Here is a 1,893-nt window from a genome sequence, read left to right as displayed (position 1 = left end):
GAGGGGATGATGGTTGTTTGCATCTGGTCACACCCCCTTCAGGGTGGGGGTCCCCACTGGGGTGCCTGGCCAGTCTGGGTGAGGGGCTGAGGGCCATTTTCAGGCTGGCAAGTGACTGAAGCTCCCAACCTGTCCTTTTCTCCTTTTTTTTAATTCTAGGCCACCAGCTTTAGCTCTGAGGCTCGGCTCCAGCTATGAGACCTCCGCTGCTGAAAGCAGATTTCTGGCCTTTGTTTACCCTTCTCTATTTGAAACAATGTTGCGGTCCTGCTGGCTGAAGCCCCCGGTTTTGTTTAGCTTCTGTATGTGTTACAATGTTGCTTAGAGTGCAGCTGAGACAGGAAGCAGCCAAAATACAAGTCACAAAGGCCCCACCTAAAGGTTTCGGTACTGTGTTCATTCAGACATACCTTCTTTTACCCATATCTCAATGCCAACAAACTTGGTTATCTAATGTTCCAGTAGCACTAGGAATAGAGATACAGTGAGAGCAGTGCAAAGTGATAAAAATAAAAATATAAAACAGACATAGACATGCACAAAGCAATCCGGGAGCAATTATGGCAGAAACGTCCCTGAGCAACTCAATATATTTCTGAAAGTCTGATAGTTCACTGTAACATCTCGGAGTTAAAGTGCTCTGAACACGGACTGGTTGGTTGAGGGAGTGAGAAAAAATGATCACAAATGTTTATAACAAAAAAGTGAGAGAGCTTAAAGAGAACATCCCCAGTTATCCAGGGCAAGTGAAGCCTGTGAGTTCCACCGAGCTGGAGTTTCACTATGTTAATAGGATTTTATGGTTGGCTGCATCGACCAATACAAATCTGGAGAACAATCTGGAAGGAAATGATTAATGACTGCTTCTTTCCAGGGAAGTTTAAAAATAAGTTACCGTAGGCATGTCAGAATCAGCACTAACACAGCAATTGCTACTAAACGCAGCCAGGCTGTGGCTGTGACTTTGGCTGTAATCCATATTCCAAGCAGGATGTAGGTACTTTGTAGGTAGCTGGGCCCTGTGAGCTATTAGGGTAAAGTCAGTAGGTCCCATTCCATCACACGAAATACACTGTGAACCGAATAAATATTTACTCTCGGTCATTCGTACTTGCCTCTTGTGCTTCTGACTTCGAAAGCCAGGCTAGGGAGACAAGCAAGAAACTGATTATGTTTATCTGTGGAACAAAGATTATGCAAACTGCCAGCACCCCACTGTTTTTGTTTTCAGCATGGTTATCGCAAAACAAAAACAAAAAGATAGCCTCTGTGTCTGAAGCCTGATTATTTGAAAACAGACCTGAATATTTCCTCCGCTTTCAATAAGGCAGTACCCGCCTTCATGTCACTTATCTAGAAGATACTTATTTGCTGATAGGGACTAGTTACTATTTCTAGATGAGAGCTTGACCGAGTCTCTCTGAGGAAGCGGTTTCCTGAGTTAGTCTAGAAGCCTCCCCCCTGCTTTAACATTTACCAAAAGCCCAAGAAAACATTTTTTTTTTTAAATTCTACACACCCTAAGGGCTAAGAAGAGAAAAATATCATCACAATCTTGGTTAATGGCCCCTTAGCACTCTGATCTCTCCAAGCTTCTATTTGTCTTTTGTTTGTTCCTTTTTATTTTAAATAACCTTACTGGCTGCTTTCTCCTGATCACAGAAGCAATACATGGTCATTATCACAGTTCAAACAATTCGAAGATGTATGAAGTATAATTAATAATCCCTCTCTCTCTCTCACCCTCTCACATCCCTCCCAAGGAAACCAATGTTAACAGCTTGGTGTAGATGCTTTCTTACTTCTTCCTAGGCTTGCATAAACATACATAACATAAAGGTTGTGGGTATTTTGTTTTTTGGGGGAGAGGGGTATTTTCAGGTATATATATAT

At 42.4% G+C, this 1,893-nt stretch overlaps 1 protein-coding gene across 1 annotated transcript in view; it reads right to left on the bottom strand.

Moving 5' to 3' along the window:
- The window catches only part of SKAP1 (src kinase associated phosphoprotein 1), a 261,116-nt gene that overhangs the window by 247,614 nt on the left and 11,609 nt on the right, over positions 1-1,893 (bottom strand). Inside the window, exon 2 of the mRNA XM_006774412.2 lies at positions 896-1,144. Within this exon, the coding sequence (XP_006774475.1) occupies positions 896-1,144 (249 nt within the window). The remainder of the gene's footprint in view (positions 1-895; positions 1,145-1,893) is intronic.

Source organism: Myotis davidii, unplaced genomic scaffold (genome assembly GCF_000327345.1).
Source record: "Myotis davidii unplaced genomic scaffold, ASM32734v1 scaffold327, whole genome shotgun sequence".
Lineage (NCBI taxonomy): Eukaryota > Metazoa > Chordata > Mammalia > Chiroptera > Vespertilionidae > Myotis > Myotis davidii.
This window is presented reverse-complemented; position numbering and strand designations above follow the sequence as displayed.